Genomic DNA, 17,233 nt, shown 5'->3' on the forward strand with positions numbered 1-17,233 from the left:
ACTGTTCTGTATCTTGAGTGACTGGTGACAGTCACTCTAATCAACATGTATGAAGAAATTTTACTGGACTAAACACCCATTGATTGCATGTAAAACTGTGAAATTTAAGTGTTGGTAGATTGTGTCGATATCAGTTTCTTGTTTGTGATATTAAACTGTAGTTATACAAAATGTTACCATTGGGGGGCAACTGGGAAAAGGGTATATGGGATCTCTCCCTGCTATTTCTTAGAACTCCATGTGAATGTACAATTATCTTAAAATTGTAAGTTAAATTTTTAGAAAAGTCCTGATAAAGCTTTCACAATAAGTTAAAGCTGTAGAATAATTTTACTTAGGAATATTGATACAAAATTTTAAAGTAAGCTGTTAGTATGTAGTGTCTGGGAGCACCTTAAATAAATAATGTACTGTGCACAAGAGAGTGTCTTATTGGAAGTATAAAGATGGTTCAAAATGAGGAAATGTGTTAATTCAGTTTACCATGTTAAAAAGTGAAAGAACATATGATCCTTTCTGTAGATACTGAAAAGGATAATTGGTAAAATTCAACATCCATTTCTAGCATTCAAAAAAGTAATTTCTTAAAGTAGATAGCTACTTTCTTAAGTATGATAGTGTGTTTGTGTGTTTGTACTTTATACACACATATCCACAAATGCACATGTATCAAACTGAAATCCAGCATATTCTTGTTAGTAAAACGGTTGATGCGTTCTCATTAAGGTTGGAAAGTAAACAGGAAATACTGATCATTACCTGTGTGAGGTAAAAGGCATGAAAATTGGAAAGTAGGATTCAACATTATTATTTGCAAATATAACCCAAGAGAATCAATTAAAATGCTATTAAATGATTATAATTAGCTGTTATTAATTCTCTAAATATAATGTCCAACTGCTTTATGTATTTATAAAAATTTATTTATGTATTTAAATATATATATAAACATTTATTTATAAATATCCACTTATGTAATCTAATATCATTTCCATTATTTTAATGGAGTATTTTAAAAGCTATGCAAAGAAAACTTTAAAATATGATTAAAGGCACAAAATAAAAAATTCTGCAAAAAGAACAATGAAAAAGACTATCCCTAGCAGATATTAAAGTATGTTATAAGGTTAAAAGATTTAGAATAGTTTTATAATAGTTGCATAAATAGACAAAAGGTCAGTAGGACAGAAAAGAGTCCAGAGATATTCCCCACAGCATATGGAACATCAGTAAATCACTGTGAGAGGAAAAGATCAATTATTTATTAAATTGACTTTCTTTTGATCAAAATAATGCATTTATATCAAAATAGAGTTGGATTAGAGATTTAATGTGATACGTAGGATGGTAAAGTTATTAAAAAATGTGGAGAATTTCTTTTTTACTTTGAGTGAGGAAGTACTTCCCAATTAGGATGACATTTGACTATATAAAAATGTATTTTTGCATAACCATTTCTTAAAAATTGCTAATCTATGTGATATTTATTAATTTTCTTAATAATAGCTCTAATAAATAATAAGAAAAGCTCAACAACCCAAAAGACAGATTAGTAAATAGTATGAATAGGCAGACTACAGAGAAAGAAATAGAGATGATTTAAAACATGAAAATTGATACAACTTTACCATAATTGTAGAAACAAAAATTAAGTCATACCAGTTTCCATCTCACATTGGAATGAGTGATAACTTCTCTTACCAAGTTAGGCTTTTGACTAGATTACACTATATGTGTGGAAATGGAGGAATCCCCAGTCATATACTATTGATAGGAATATTAATTGTTACAACCTTTCTGGAGTTTAATGTTAATTGCTAAACTTTAAATCTATGTGTCTTTTGACACATCAAGTCCATGTCTAAGAATTTGCCCTGGTAATAATTCCATGGACATAAAAGAATGAGTATAGGGGTGTTTATTGCAGTGCCTTTCAAAATTATTGCCAGGTTAGCTCTTTCTTAAATCTAAATGATGCTATTTACAGATATTATTGTGTTATTGAAATATATTTTTTGTTATTTTAGCCAAAACTGGACAGGCCAAGACATCTGCAGCCAAAGTAAACAAATCTTCAGGTATGTTTTTAATTGGGATTCTAGGCATATTAGTTAACTTGAAATTATTTAAGAAGTATATAGCAGTAGTCTTGGATTTTATGTGACATGGTATGTATTGAATGTATACTAGTCTTTGAGATTAAATGATATAGGAGATAGTGGTCTTTCTTTATAGTAATTACCAAAATAAGATAATTTAACTGGAGAAAGTATTTCTCATGATGAGTATCAGATATTTCTCTCCTCTTTTATTAAGGTCTTCTCTCAGTTTACTTTTTCTTACACAATAGTCCAGGTAAAAAACATGTTCTCCTTGTAGTTTTTAATGGGCTATAGTGGATTTTTAAATAATTGTTTATTTTTTCCTCTTTCCCCTGCATAATCCTCCTTTCTTCTTTTCCTCTCATTTTTGCTGAATGCAGGTTAATTCAGAGTTATCTCTTTAAGTGGATAAAGATCAATCAGTGTATTAAATTGTCTTCCTTAAAGTGCTAAAAAGGAAAGGAAGCAGCCTTAAACTGGCACCTTGTTAGTGGCAGATACAGAATTTTCATACAGGGATTTTTAGAAGCAGTAATCTAAGAGGGTCATGGGTGGCTAGGAAACTTGTCTTGAAGCTGTATTTATTTAGCAAATACTTTGATATTACTTTGGTAGTGAGTTTATAGGGGTTACTCGTGGAGATTTGGTGGACTGGGTGCTAAAACAGCTAGCCACCCCATAACTGTTGGAAATTAATGCTGGCTGTATTTTCCTTAAGTTATGGTATGCAAATAAAAGTGGTGAAGTGAATTGAGTTAAGATAATAACATAGGGATAGTGAAAAAAAAAATCTTAGGGGCTCACTGAGGCTCAGTGTACTGCAGCGTGGCAAAACTTGCGAGTGACTGAGATTGACTAGTTAAATGACGAGCTATATGGATTGGTATTGCTCTTTTTGTTTATTTTTTTATTAGCATATTCATTATTACAAATCATACTTATCCTTTATGCACTGTATTAGTCCGTTTTGTGTTGCTTATAGCAAAATACTTGGAACTGGGTAATTTATAAGAAAATGAAATTTATTGCTTACAGTTTCTGAGGGTGGGAAGTCCAAAGTCCATTTGATGGTGGCAGCAGAGACCCAGGGTTCTCACATTGCAAGATGATGGAAGCAGAGAGTACAGAGAGCAGAGAGAGACAGACTCTCCTCTTCTTTTAAAGCTCTCACAACCATGCCCCTGACCAACATTTTTAATCCATTCACTACTGCATGGTTCTATAATCCAATCACCTCTTCAAGGCTCCAACTTTCAATTAGCATAATAGGATTTCCCACCCTCTTAACAGTAACAGTCACAGTGAGGACTAAGTTTCTGATACATAAGACTTAGGGGACACAATTCAAGTTTCAGTGAGTTTTGGGGGGGACATAATTCAATCCACTACATAACCCCTTATCCAATTTCTCCCCTCCCCCCTCCTCCCTCTAATACCCATAGATTTGTTTTCTCCATTTGATAGATTAACTGTTCCTTTGTTGATTTGTTGCTTAGATGATCTGTCTAGTACTGAGACAGATGTGATCAAGTCCTCCCCTATTATCATAGAGCAGATGCTTCTTCTATTTGTGGAGAGAGAGAATTTCTTTATTTTTTTTATTGGCTGGGGGCGGGGAGTCTCCACTGATGCCTCTCCTTGTATCAGTGTAGTTGAGAGTCTGGCATGCCACCTGCTGCTTAGAGACCAGCCACTTTTGCAGCAGCGGTGGCTGTGGTGGGTTACCTGCATGGAAATGGTGTTTTTGGTGTGTTCTTTACCTGGTTGTGGCTGGGTTTGGCTTCCCCTGGCTCCATGCCTCAGTACCCCAGCAGGATCCCAGGGCCGTGGCTGGTATTGCTCTTTTTGAACAAAGATTACGGTCTGTCTTTGAATATAAAAGGGTGGATGTATAAACTATTTCAGTGGATTTTTGTGGATATCAAGGATGCTTTTTTTTTTGTATGATTTAATTTTCAAAAGTATGGTTATATTCTCACGAGGTTCCTGTTAGGTAGTTGTGGCAATCACCAGCCACCCTTGTTTAAATATGGGGAAATATGCTCAGCGATCTGTTAATTACCCAATGCTTCTCAATTTAACTTGAAATTCAACTTAGATCTGATCTCTGATCCTGGATTTTTTCCTCATACTCTCTCACTAATTGTTATGAATCCTAATTTTTTTTTTTTTTTTTTAAGATGACCGGTAAGGGGATCTTAACCCTTGACTTGGTGTTGTCAGCACCATGCTCTCCCAAGTGAGCTAACAGGCCATCCCTATATAGGGATCCGAACCTGCGGCCTTGGTGTTATCAGCACCACACTCTCCCAAGTGAGCCATGGCCGGCCCCTATGAATCCTGATTTTTAGAGCTAAATCTCCTGTTGCTCTCTGAGTGGAGAGGGTTTTGGTTCTGTGGTGATCATTTCTGCAACACTTTGATGATCACAGTCTTTTATTATTATTTTTTTATTATTATTATTTTTTGACCGGTAAGGGGATCCCAACACTCGGCAAGGTGTGGTCCGCACCATGCTCAGCCAGTGAGCGCACAGGCCATCCCTATATAGGATCCGAACCCGCGGCCTCAGCGCTACCAACGCTGTGCGCTACCAACACCGCACTCTCCCGAGTGTGCCACGGGGCCGGCTGATCACAGTCTTTTAAAATAGCATCATCGTGGAAAATAAACAACAGTAATAGATGTGTGGGTGCAAAGAATGGTGAGCACAATTTAAGTAGTCCTGTACAGCTAGGACACCTTTGGAATGAGTCATAGCAATCTTTATGTGAGCTGACCATGATACAGGTGTTCTTGAATGCTCTTCAGTTAACTGGGAGCCAAGGAAGCATGGGTTGGGAGACTCCAGGTATAACTGCTTTTGGAACCATTAAAAGCATGGGATTGTTTCCATGTCTTTGAAATTAGTAGTAATTTTGCTTCTAGTCTATCCACACATTTAGAAATTTATTTAACTTGCCTGAATGCTATTTTTAAGTACCCCAGCAAGGAGGTGAATTCTTATTTCAGAGATATTTTTCTTCCTGAAGAAATTATTATTGTTATATTTAGAAAATGCCCCCAAAGAGGTGATAGAATTTTATCTTTTGAATAAATTACAATCTGTTGTTCTTATATTCTTTCTCTGTGAAGTTCTTAGGAGATTGTTGGTACTAATTAAATAAACCAGTTTTGATTGCAGCTTTTGTGATTTAGGGAAATCAGCAAGTTCTGTAAAATCGGTGGTAACAGTAGCTGCTAAAGGTAATAAAGCTTCTATCAAAACAGGTAAGACTATTGGGGAAGAGAGGTTTTTTAAGTTTGTTCTTAATTCTGCCTTAGAGTATAATAAATAAAAGCAAATTTTAAATTCATGGGTTTTTGGGGGGGTTTTTGGTTTGGGTTTGGGGTTTTTTTGGCAGCTGGCTGGTACAGGGTGTTAACACCTAGACCTTCAGCACCAGGCTGTAACAAGCTGAGCCAGATGGCCAGCCCAACAAATTTTAAATTCCTATAATAATTTTTAGCATGTAATAATATCTTGAAGAATTTACTAGATACTTCTTTGATATTTAAAACCTGACCCCTATAGGACTTTTATTTATTGTTACTTTGGTCTTTGACTGTATTTGCCATTGCAGGTACATTTTCATGCAGGTATATAATGACAGCTATACAACATATGTATAAAGCTATATAATTGTACATTTTTGCCAGTTATATAGTCACAGGCTGCTTTGTCATTTCTCCCTTATAAATGGTTTAGTCTTTCTTTTCCTCTTTTTTTAGAGCTGTCATTACCTTCCCCAGTTTGTACAATTCCTCTAATGTTACTTTAAAAAAGATTACTTTTTTCCATGTTAGGGGAATACATTTTCTTCAGAAAGAAACGGATCACTATTTAAAATAAATGTAGCACATTGAAACTAGCATGATCTTTTTAGTAATATCTTTTTCAGTAGACTAATTTTAAGGAATCTTAGCAGAAATTACAAAATATGATTTTTGTGTGTGTGATTATGATGTGATTCCGCCACAGGAGGGTTAATAAATTTGTGGCTCATTTAAGGCCATCAACAAAAAATTGTATCTCAACTTAAATTTGCTTTTAATCTTATTGGTAAATAGGTATTGAAAATAAATAGACATAATGAATATATGGAAAAGAGCTACTTTTATAATAAAGTCAAACTAACTTACTAATACTTTAGTATGAAACATGCTAAATGATTGAATAGACCCCTTCAAATAATGGTTTAATTCTGTTTCTAAAAGCAAAATCTACTGGAAAGAAGTCTCTAGAAGCCAAAAAGGCAGGGAATGTCAAAAACAAAGACCCCAGTAAACCTATGGCTGTACCAGGTAAGCTTGAAATGCTGTCATTCAGTGGTTTATTTTCTTTAAATCCTCTTGGTGTATATTCAAGTTATACGTATTAGTCCATTTTGTTGCTTATAACAAAATACCTGCAACTAGGGGATTTATAAAGAAAACAAAATTTAATGCTTACAGTTTCTGAGGCTGGGAATTCCAAAGTCCATCCAGTGGAGGCTACAGTGACCCAGGGGTCTCACATTGCAAGATGGTGAAAGCAGAGAGTGCAGAGAGAAAGACAGACTCTCCTCTTTTAATGCCCTCAGAACCCATGCCCCTGACCACCATTTTTAATCCATTCACTACTGCACGGTCCAACAGTCTCATCACCTCTTCAAAGCTCCACCTTTCAATTACTGTAATAGGATTTCCACCCTCTTAACAGTCACAGCAGGGGCTCAGTTTCTAATACGTAAAACTTGGGAGACAATTTAAGCTTCATTGAGTTTTGGGGGGACATAATTCAATCCACTACAGTATATTTTGAAATTTTGCATTAAAATCCTCAATGGAATTATTTTGTTTTTCAAAAAGAAATTTGTATTAGATTCAATTTAAGTTAAGTCACCTTGAGGAGACTTGTAATGACAAACAGCTTAAATTGCTGTTTAGATTCATTAGTTTAATTATATTAGTGTTTTTCTAGACTATTAAACCAGACTATTTCATGCAGAAAACTCTGATATAAAGACGAATGTGGAAGCCAAAGCCACTGAAAACAGTGCTAAAGAAGCTATTTCAGGTAGGTTAATAGAAATTTTATTTTGTTCTCTTATGTTTAAAGGTAAAAGGAAAAATTAAAATTTTAAGAAAAAATGATACTTAATTTTATGTCACTCATATATTTTCCCCTCATACCAGAGTTATACCTAAGTGAAACTGAGAATATTATGATTCTTATCTTCTCCCTATATCTTGAATACTCTGAAACTTTGGTCTCAGAAGAATAAAACTGAATGTATTATTTAAAAAACAGTGTCACTTTTGTAGCTATTTCCTTCTAATTTTCTAGTCCTTGTCAGTTGTACACATTTCCATATAGCTACTCTTTAATTCATTGTGGAATAAAGTGCAATCTTGATAAATAAAATGTATCCTCATGAAATTTATTTTATTTTGTATTAAGAAGCTGCTTTGGAGGTCACGGAAAATGAACCAGTTAGCCAGGTCAGTTCTTACATTTTACTTATTTCTAGTTTAAGAAAAGTTTAAGAAATTTGACAAAACAAATTCTTGTTATAAATTTACAGTATTTGGCATGGTGACAAATTTCAGACATTTGTCACTTTTTAAATATGGTTTCAGTTCAAAACCCTTGAGTTGCAAAGCAAGTCACAAAAATTGGGAACAGATTATCAGTAAATGTACATGATTGTGAAGATTATTTTTCACTGAGAACAACATGTTAAGCCAGAATGGGCTTTTGGGTAGACAAAAGGTTGTCAAATTAGAACCAATAGAATTTTGTGAAATCTTTTTTTTCCTAGAGGCAAATGAGAGAATATTTAGAATACCAGTGTTCCTTGCATTTTTGGAGAGAGAGAATGGGGTTTCAGTTTTATTTGATGGACATAAAATTCCCTTTATTGTTTTCTTGTGGTTATATCTATCATAATGAATATATTAAAATCTCATTAATTTGGATTTTACTGGTTTAGATTTTGAGATCATTCAGGTTTATAAGCATAAGTTTATTTTTGTTTGGTAGATCCACTCTTCACATAGTAACTAAGTAGTATATATCTTATTTTAGGAACAGTATTTAAAAGTACCAGTAGAGTATATTAGTTTAATAGACTTTAGAAAGAACCATTTTAAACACACCTGCTAGTTAAAATCATTCTCAACTGGTTTCTGAAAATTATTACTTCTTACACCTTTTTTACAAAAGAAAAGTCAAAAATGACCTGGTTCACTATAGCACATCTTTAAGAATTTCCCCAGCATCCCCAATAGACAAATTGGCATTGATGAGAGCATTATCTTGAAGGATAAAATAGATCTGAGAGAAGGGATGACAGAAAAGAAAGTATTTATTTGCATTGGGGATTGGGTTGTGGGGTAAGGATCCTAAAGAGATTAGATGAACTTTTTTATTATTGCCTAAAAGTGGTTACCTTATTCAGGAAGATAAATGGATACATACTGATTTGGAGGTTGGGGATGTTAGCATCAAAAGGCACAGGAATGACAAGAAAGAGCTGTAGTCAGAGGTGAACTTGTGTATTAAAACAGTGAGTGAAAAAGAGACGTGCATGCCTGAACTGCATGACAGATGGTACGACTGCAATTGTTCTATGTAGTTGAAGAGTGTAAATTTGCAAAAATTTTTGGTTTTGTTTTTCATTAGAGGTTCAGACCAGCTTCCTGAATTGATCAGACTTTCCTCAGTGTTAAATGCATTTTAAGTACTAGCATAACATACGACGTGCAATATAAACTTAAGTAAATATAAAAGCAGTTAAAGAAATTCTAATGTCAATTTTTAAATTTGTTTTGAAGGAAACAGAAGAAATATGTGTGGTACTTATTTCTAATTTGCCTAATAAAGGATATTCTATAGAAGAAGTTCATAACTTAGCAAAACCTTTTGGTGGTTTAAACGATATGTTGATTTTATCATCCCATAAAAAGGTAAGAGTTGATAATAGGTATTTATATTGTCTGCAAGCACATTTTGAAAAACATTAAATTCACAAAACTAGAAAGAAAGGGTTTAGAAACAGTATCTCAGAGTAAACTGTTTCAAGCTTAGGAACTTTTTAAATATAATACACAAATATACTTTTTTTAGTATTATTTTAATGAAGCATAGTTTTAATGATGGGGAGTAATGGCTTACTAAGGTGTCAAAGTTTTACTCGAAAAAAAAATTTTTTTTTTTTTAAGAGATGACTGGTAAGGGATCTTAACCCCTTGACTTGGTGTTGTAAGCACTACGCTCTCCCAAGCGAGCTAACTGGCCATCCCTATATAGGGATCTGAACCTGTGGCTTTGGTGTTATCAGCACCACACTCTCCCAAGTGAACCACGGGCCGGCCCCCATTACTCTGAATTTAGTAGAGAATATTTTACATCTTTAATATGTTTAATAAAGAGTTCTTTAAATGATCTATAAAATTTTATAGATCACTTTTTATTAGTATTTGTTATTCTTTCTGATGTTTTAGCAGTGATACTCAAATGGAAGGTGACCATTTTCAGACTCAAACTAATAATGTCATCAACTTACAACAGCCTAAGTTTATCTGTGTGTTCTAAATTTCCTATAAGTATGTATTGTATTTGTAATTTCAAATCAACACATTAAAATATTTTGTTAATAATAAACAATAAATTTTTAGAAGGTATTTTGTGGAAGATGAGATTTCAGGAAAGTTTAAATAATGGAAGTGACAGCGTTAGAGTGGTAGAAAGTAGTGTTCTTGTGGTAGAAGGGAGTTAACAATCACTAGAGATCTTTGGGTGTAGAGTAGGGTGTATATTTGGTGATAAATGGAGCCGTATGCTTGAGAAAACACTAGGACAGAAGAGAGTGAGTACAAGTGAGCTTGTGTAGTTTCACATTGTTAGAAGTAAATTCTTTGGATGGTTGCACAGATCTGTAAATAAACTAAAAACTATTACATGGTACACTTTTATAAGGCTGTGCTCTAACCAGCTGAACTAACTGGCCAGCCCTGCATTGTACATTTTTAAATGGGTGGACTTTATGATATGACAGTTATATTTCAATAAAGCTGTATTTTAAAAAGTAGATTATTTGTAATGGTTAAAGACAGACAATAAAAAGGAACACATTTAATAGGGGAAATTGTGGGTGTTTGTAAACAATTCAAATTGATACTTTACATCATATACCAAAGTATGTGTATAAGTAGATAGATTAAATAAGTAGAAAATACAAACACAGAATACCCAAGTAGTATCTACTCTGTTTTGGTTAGAATTGAATAGAATTATTAAACATTTGGAGATTTAATACTTTTCTAGATATTATATGGAAAAATATCAATTCAATTATACAAACACTTTATACATTTGTGACATTAAAATTAACATAAAGCAAAAGGGAAGTTTAAAAATCAAAAAATATTTATGTAAAATGGGAAACAGGATCACATCCACATTATGCTACAACATATTAAAAGTTCAATAAATAAATTAGCAAAGGACATAGAGATAATTCATTAAAAATAGACCTGTAACTGTACACAAACATATAGAAGATCTCTATTTCATTAGTTATTAGATGTATGGAAAAAGGGTTAACCTCTACTTACCCAGGTATGAAAATTAAAACCAAAATGTATGGAGCTACAGTTTTATACTTATGAAAATATCAAAATGAAAAATAACTTGAAAGTCATTACACATTTCTTTGGTTCTTTTATTTCTCATATTTTATCAGTCATTAAATTTATTTACTCAAGAAATATCCATTAAATGTCTGCTATATTCTAGGTAGGGATACAGTGAATAAGATAAGACCTTTCATAAGACTTTTCTTAATATCAGTTTGTAGAGTGCTTCATCTTGTTTCTCTCTTTAGTATTGCTTTATGAATTCAGTCATTCATTATTTCTTGCTTATGGTTGTAATAGTCTTAAATCTGTGGGCCTCACCTTTCTGAGGACTGTATTTTTTATCTTAAAAATATTTAAAATTCAGTTCATTTGACTCTGAAGTTTTAAATCTTTTCAAGAAAAAGTAACTTAAGATTTATTTTTTTATTCTTGTAATTTCTATTTTAAAAGGCGTATATAGAAATAAATAGAAAATCTGCAGATTCTATGGTAAAATTTTATACCTGCTTCCCAATATCGATGGATGGAAATCAACTTTCAATAAGTATGGCTCCTGAAAACATGGATATAAAAGACGAGGTAAATCCTAGATTTACCATTATTTTTAATAGATATTATTAATTTTTTAAATCAGATTTATTGTAATCTGTTATGTTTTCGAGTTTTCTTCGTGTCACGTTTTCTCTCAGACACTGAGAAAGCTTCTTCCTGTCCCTCCAACAATCACCCCTCTCACTGTTTGAGAGTTAAGTTCAAAGGAGTTTTATCCTTTATCTATGTTGAGATGGAAAAAAAAGTTGAAGCCTATTTTCAGACTGGCTTGTCTCACTGCCATTATCTGTGACGCCAAGCTGGAATTCCACAGGTTATCTTTAATTATTTTCTCTCATTGGTTCCTCACTAGATCTTATCTGTTTTAACTCCTTGAGGTTTGTTTTCTCTCCCTCATCCCGTCTATTATTGCTTCATTTCTTAAAAACTCCTACTAGACCACCAAACTAATTGTCCTTTTTATCTTCTATCTTCAGTTTTGTCTCCTTTAAGTCTTTTCTCTACAAAGCCATGAGACTGACATAAAATTCAAATCTATTCAAATTCAACCTCATGTGATGTAAAAACCCTTCAGTGTCACTGTGTCATATAAACATTTACTATCAACTGCTAAAAGGCACAAGGTAGAGATAGTAGGATCTCTAGAGGAAGATGGAAATGCATATAATTTGAAAAAACCTTTCATTGAGAATCACTGTAATGTGATAGAATTGGTGGGATTGTTTTATACATGTCAGTGGTGTCAAAGAAAAAAAAAGTTTGAAGTCCAAGTTCCATTCCTGCACATGAAGCCTTCTGTTGCTTATCCTCTGCCAGCTTTGACAGTCTGTGCCACTCTTGGCCTTTTTGTAATTCAGCAGCACAAAATCACTGATCACTTACTCACTGCTGTTTTTTATTTGCCCGCATCACTGTTCTCCCTGATCTACTTTGCTTTTAAAAGTTAATTTTTCTTTAATAATTTGAATTCTCTTCCTGTTGTCTGAATTAGCTTTCTTATTATGCGTGAATTTGAGTGTCCTCCTTAAATGTTACTGCCTTGTTAATCTTTAATGTACTTAAGGGAATAGGAAGAATTCACTTGTGTGGGTAGGGTGGCATTTCAATAACTTGTTAAGGAAGAGGGAAAGATTTTTGGAAGGGACAGAACTTTTGCTGCCTTCTCATTTTATGAAATGCTGTGTAGTGCATATTTGTGTATATTATTATAAATCTTAATAAGTATATGTAGGAGAAAGAGCTTATGCCTTCAACCTTTATCTATTTTGGCTTTTCAGGAAGCCATATTTACAACCTTGATTAAAGAAAATGACCCAGAGGTGAGTTTCGCATTTAAATGCTTTTGTAAACTTGTTTAATTGATGGAAACATTGATTGTTTTATTTGTTCACCTTTTAGGAATTAAAGAAAACCTTTACTAATTTTAAGATACTGAGGTGATAGAGATAGATGTCAGTTGGGTCTTCTTCTTTGGAAAAATTAGAAATAAAGGGTTATAGTCATTCATGTGAAAAAATTTTCCAAATACTGAAGTGCATATTAAGTGACCAAATAGGTCAATACTCTGTCTGAGGAGGTTTTAAGAAATCATTATCATTTGTTTTTTTGGCCACTGGCTGATACAGGGATGGAACCCTGAACCTTGGTGTTATCAGCGCCATGCTCTAACCAACTGAGCTAATCAACCAGCCCCAACATTATGTTAATAGTAGGAATATTATACCTCCTGTTTTAATATGTAGTTTTACTAACTACTCAAATCTAAAGACATTATTTTCACTCACACAATCATTTTCTTACTCTAGGGAGAGGCTATCATATGACCTCTGTAATATTAAATTACTGTTAATCTGTGTTTTATAGTTTGATGCTATAGCTGTGTGTGTTTTTTATTTTTCCTCTATGCTGTCTCTTAAAAAACACTACAGGCAGATATAGATAAAATTTACAGTCGATTTGTACACCTTGATAATTTACCAGAAGATGGACTTCAGTGTGTACTTTGTGTTGGACTTCAGTTTGGAAAAGTGGATCACCATGTATTCATAAATAATAAAAACAAGGTAACAAGTTCCCTCCTAATTTAGCTGTATGTTCTGTGGAGAATATAGAACTGAACCCTGTATTCTTATGGTCTGCAACTTTTAATTTAACTTCTGAACTGAAATATCTATAAACATTAGTCATCTGCTTAGAAGAATTATGATACACCAGGATATTTTCTCCTGGACTATGACAAGAAAGAAGAGATGATCTCTCTCTCTTCAGAACTCCTAGTTTTTCTGGAGAAAGACGACTCACACAAGGAAGAAAGGTTATATAGTGTAAGGAGCATTATCTTATTGGGAAGTTTAGACCTGACTCTAGCCTTAACTACCTTTGTGACCTTGGCTAAGTTTGTTTATACTTATCTGTAAAATGTAAGGGTATTATCAGATATTTTCTTAAGGCCCTTCCAGCCTTAAAACACATTTGTTTATACTTACATTTTACAAATAAGTATAAACAAACTTATTTATATGGAATAAATTATATGCTTATTTATATAGAAAGAAGTAGAAATAAAATAATCATTTCTTACTTCCATGATGTGGCTTCTTTTCGTAAAAGAACCCCAAATTATCCATCTATTTACATTTGGTATGCCCTCTTTATTGAATATATATTTCAGCTATATGTCCATTAAAATTAAATTTTGATCAGTCATGTATTACCTAGAAAGGCAGCGTTTCATACCAAAGTTGACAATATTTAAATCATAGAAAGTACATACTTGACCAAAAATTAGATATTAATTTCTTTGATATGCTCCTATCTGATAAATAGAGCATGTCTGGTAATTTAGAAATAGTCTGACATAGGATAGAAGGTGGGGAACAGATGACATACAGGAATTCTGAACCTTGCTTTAGACATCCTTAATCCTCTGTTTTTAAAAATACTTACCATCTTCAATCCTTTGCAACATTCTAAGGACTATTTTCTCTTATTTACTTAGTTGTTTTTTGGGGGTGTTAGGGGGGGTGGACAGCTGGCCAGTATGGGAATCCAAAACCTTGACCTTGGTGTTATCAGCACCACGCTCTCTCCCAAGTGAGCTGACTGACCAGTCCTTCTCTTATTTACTTTTGAATAAGATTAACTTTACCTTTATAATAACATATCTGAAACCTGAAACAAAAATATATTCAAACTTTAAAAAATTTTTTATTGTGGCATAATTTACAAGTTTTAACATTTGTAAAACATGAATTTACCATTTTAACCATGTTTAAGTGTCAGTTCAGTGGCATTAAGCACATTCACTTTGTGCAACCATCTCCACCTTTTATTTCTGTAACTTTCATCTTCTCAAACTGAAGGTTCCTGGCCATTAAACAGTAACTCCTCATCCCTCTTCCCCAGCCCTTGTCAACCACCTTTTCCTTTCTATTTCTATGAATTTGACTACTCTAGGCACCTCATGTATGGGGAATTGTATTGTGTTTGCCTTTTCGTGACTGGCTTATTTCACTTAGCATAATGTCTTTCAGGTTCACGCATGTAGTAGAATATGTTAGAATTTCCTTCCTTTTTAAGGCTGAATAATAATCTGTTGTATGCATATACCACTTATTTACTCGTTTATTGATGGGTTGCTTCTGCCTTTTGGCTGTTGTGAATAATGCTTCTATGAACATGAATGTACAAATATATGTTTGAGTTCCTGCTTTCTATTCTTCTGGGTATATACTGAAAAGTGGAATTGCTGGATAATATGGTAATTCTACTTTTAACTTTTTTAGGAATTATTAATATTTCTTTTTCTCTTCTCCAAAGGCAATTCTTCAGTTTGATAGTCCTGAATCTGCTCAGTCAATGTACAGCTTTCTGAAACAAAATCCACAGAACATAGGTGACCATGTATTGACCTGCACATTATCTCCAAAGGTGGACTCGTTGGAGGTAAGATTTTTGTGTGTGTGTTAGCTCTTGTGCTTTTAGAAAATGAAGAAAGCATAAAGATCATTCTCCCAAATCTCAGAAGATGTACTCTGAAGGTATTTTCAAGAATTATTCTTGGGCAGTAGTCAAAGTGGTTGAATTTAGATATTCTTTGTTTTTAAAATTTGTTTTGTAAAAGTATTACAATTTTCATGGTATGGGGAGCAGTATAAGTTTGTCTAAATGAGAATAAATTGAAGTAATTTTTAAAAATGTAACATAAGCATTCTGATACTATCGACATACGTGTCAATAATATGCGACTCCACATAAAGAACATAATTGCAACTCCACATATGTAACATAATTGTCTCCAGAATGCAGAGGCTACTTTGAATCCATTTTGGCTTCCCCTTGGTAGAAAGAAGTTTGTTTACTCTTTCATTTGTTTGAATTATATTTATTATAAACTATGTTCTTGTATAAGAAATAAGATTTTACAGGTTCTTGGGTTACACAGTAATACATTGAGGAAGGCTATGAATAGTCCACCTTTGAAAGAATTAAATTCAAACTCAGATGTTTTTTCCTTCTAATAGTTCCATTGTATGACAATAACAGGAGGTAATAATAGGGCCTTTATATTTGGTATCTATATGTTTTTTGTTGGTTAATTGCCAAAAATCCTGCACTAGCTGAAGAAAAAGAGAAGAAAATTCTATCATCTAAACCCAAATTAAAAAGAGTACCTACAAGTAAATGTATTCTGATAGGTAACAGTTTAAGCACAGATTTGAGTGTTTCATTTCACCTGATAATTTCAGGAGAAAATAATGGAGTTTTTAGCGTGTTCTTAACAGAACATTGCAGTATCCAAAATTTATGTCTGATATTTTTTAAGTTAATTACTTTGTTCAACTAAGTTCAGAATTATACTAAACACTATGCACAAAATCTTCCAGATATACTATCCCAGATTCTTAGACTTGAAGAAAATGAAACAAGTGAAAATTTATAGAATGTCACCTGAATTGATACTTACTTCTCAAGCTCTTATTCAGAACCTTATTCTTACAACTTAAAAACCTGGAGAGCATATTTTGCTTATTGTCAAAGACCTAGCTCCACCCCCAGATTTTGTTATAATAGTTTTTAATTTACCACTATTTAAGATGAGTTATCATCTCTATCTTACCCTCTCTGTAACTATCCTGCATTACTTGCTTGTATAGTACGTTACAGTCTTTAGTTCTATAACTATAGTTAGCCTACATACGAAGCATGTGGTACTCAATTCTAAGTACTGAAAACTAATATCTGCATTTTTGATATCTCAATTATGAAAATATTTACTGCGGAATTAAGTAGTAAGAGAGCGGGTCTGTAAAGAAGGAAATATGTAATATGTGTTTATATCTTGTACCCTTGGAGGTGAGTTTCTTATAGTCCCAATCACTTCTCAAAATAGTGTCATGTTTTTGTTTTGTCGAATATTTAGATTGTGGCTTTCTTGTATGGTTTAGGGGTTGTATTTTGTTGTAGAAAGGGGGAAAAATGACTGTCTTCATCATTTTACTCAGATCACATAACTTCATTACTGTTTATTGAATAGAATCTGTTCTCTTCTTAGAGCTGTTCTTCTGACTCCCTCTTCCAAAATTATGGCCATTTGTTTTGTAAGCCAATTACATACCTTTGGTAAACTTTTGGTTTTCTTTTCGTTGCTCTTTTGAGATAACTTCTGCTGTTTCTTGGATTCTGTATCTCCCACTTTTTATATTGCTTTTCTGTTTACTAGAGTACATCCTCAAATAATTTTTTACTCTAGAAAGTATATGTGGCTGGTAAATTTTCTGAATCCCTGCATATTTGAAAATTATTTTAATCTTGTATACTTCATTGATAGGTTGTCTGTGTAGGGAATTCTGTGCTCAGATTATTTTTTCTTTGATTGTTTTAAGCAACCAGTATTGTTGAAGAGAAAGCTGATT

General features: G+C 33.1%; 1 protein-coding gene across 3 annotated transcripts in view; it reads left to right on the forward strand.

Moving 5' to 3' along the window:
• The window catches only part of ZNF638 (zinc finger protein 638), a 154,800-nt gene that overhangs the window by 119,631 nt on the left and 17,936 nt on the right, over window positions 1–17,233 (forward strand). For all 3 annotated transcript variants that reach the window (XM_063077859.1, XM_063077860.1, XM_063077858.1), the window contains 10 exons: window positions 2,028–2,078; window positions 5,301–5,372; window positions 6,360–6,446; window positions 7,132–7,200; window positions 7,585–7,625; window positions 8,961–9,092; window positions 11,217–11,345; window positions 12,596–12,637; window positions 13,247–13,381; window positions 15,138–15,263. In XM_063077859.1, coding sequence (XP_062933929.1) covers window positions 2,028–2,078; window positions 5,301–5,372; window positions 6,360–6,446; window positions 7,132–7,200; window positions 7,585–7,625; window positions 8,961–9,092; window positions 11,217–11,345; window positions 12,596–12,637; window positions 13,247–13,381; window positions 15,138–15,263 — 884 coding nt within the window. The remainder of the gene's footprint in view (window positions 1–2,027; window positions 2,079–5,300; window positions 5,373–6,359; window positions 6,447–7,131; window positions 7,201–7,584; window positions 7,626–8,960; window positions 9,093–11,216; window positions 11,346–12,595; window positions 12,638–13,246; window positions 13,382–15,137; window positions 15,264–17,233) is intronic.

Source organism: Cynocephalus volans, chromosome 14, assembly GCF_027409185.1.
Source record: "Cynocephalus volans isolate mCynVol1 chromosome 14, mCynVol1.pri, whole genome shotgun sequence".
Classification (NCBI taxonomy): Eukaryota; Metazoa; Chordata; class Mammalia; order Dermoptera; family Cynocephalidae; genus Cynocephalus; species Cynocephalus volans.